A 1,378-nucleotide genomic window follows, 5' to 3' on the forward strand; every position below is an offset into this window, starting at 1 on the left:
GCCTTCATAACATAAAATGGCACTGTGTTATGATGACAAAAAACAAAAACATTTGTCACCATAAGTCAGATTACATTTTGTCACTTCTTTGAGCTTGGTGATGTTTCAAACTGTTAAACACTGCCACCAACTGTTCAGGAGGGTTATTACACCCCTAAAGGTCGTTTCATTCTGTAAGGGGTGTGTACAGCAGGGTGGCCAAAGATTTGTCTGTGGTGGCCATGGCCACCCCCTGGCTGAACTAAACAAGCATGTCAGATAATTATTAAATCGGCCTGATTGCACAACTTCAGAATCAACATGCTAACATGTAGCAGCCACGTTTAGCTACTTCTGTAAACAACGTGCCGAGTGTGATGTCAAGTCATTTTCTGTGCGTACGGGTCACATCAGGAGCCATGTAGAGTTCACACTGGAGTCTGATGGAGGTCACATTTGAAATATAATTTTAACGTTCACACATAAAAATCTGAATTTATCATTAGTTTTCTCACAAGAGTTGCAGAAGCTTGTAGTCTTATAGTCTTGTAGTGTGAACGAAGCCTAACTGTTCTGCGCTGWAACCAGGAAGCTGAGTCTGATGTTGATTAGGTTCAGTGATAGTGATGTTTTTGGGTGCTTGATGTTTTGTTTTTATCAGTGGGTGAATATTTTGGTAAAATGTCTGACTGATTCTGCTGTATTTCTGTTCAGGACTTTTAATGGCTGGAAAAAAAACAATGTCTGTGTTACTGATGTATCTTTTCTTCACATTTTGCTCTCTGCAGGTGCAGATAAAGAGGAACTTATCATGTAAGTACTCCCATATTTTTGAAACAGCTTCTTTTGCAGTCTTRTATAAAGTACCACAAAGTGATACTTGAGTAAAAGTACAAGTATCTTACCATAAAATAACTGGTAAAAGTTAAAGTCTCCTCTAAGTATATTACTTGAGTAAAAGTCTTAAAGTATCTGATATTTTTTTGTACTTAAGTATCAAAAGTACATTTCTGACATAAAATGTACTTAAGTATTAAAGTAAAAGTACTGTGTAAAAATGAGTGGTTAGATTTTCCAAAATGATATTTATTGGTAGGTGGCCTCCCCAAAAAATGTTTTTCAAAATGACTATTAAAATATTAATACTAAAAAGTTTAGGATGCACCAATGTAGCTGTTTCAGGTACATACTGTATATATTTTATGTATATACCACATACATCTTCAGGCTACATAGGTTTGATCTGCAATGCTGGAGTGTGACATACTGTATGTGTCGTGCGGCTGTGGTGGATTGTGCACAAACTAATACGGTGTAAAAATGTTATATTTATATTTATATGTCTCATTCAACCACAATTACTGTACATTCACTCTATCCAGGAGGCACAGTTTACAGT

The 1,378-nt window shown here is 36.1% G+C and overlaps 1 protein-coding gene across 1 annotated transcript in view; it reads left to right on the forward strand.

Annotated features, from left to right (window-relative positions):
* LOC106528651 (SH3-containing GRB2-like protein 3-interacting protein 1) overlaps window positions 1–1,378 on the forward strand; it is a gene marked incomplete in the record, with an annotated part of 56,469 nt that overhangs the window by 31,631 nt on the left and 23,460 nt on the right. Inside the window, 1 exon segment of the mRNA XM_014023876.1 lies at window positions 768–792. Coding sequence (XP_013879330.1) covers window positions 768–792 — 25 coding nt within the window.

The sequence above is a fragment of the Austrofundulus limnaeus genome, unplaced genomic scaffold (genome assembly GCF_001266775.1).
Source record: "Austrofundulus limnaeus strain Quisiro unplaced genomic scaffold, Austrofundulus_limnaeus-1.0 Scaffold393, whole genome shotgun sequence".
Classification (NCBI taxonomy): Eukaryota; Metazoa; Chordata; class Actinopteri; order Cyprinodontiformes; family Rivulidae; genus Austrofundulus; species Austrofundulus limnaeus.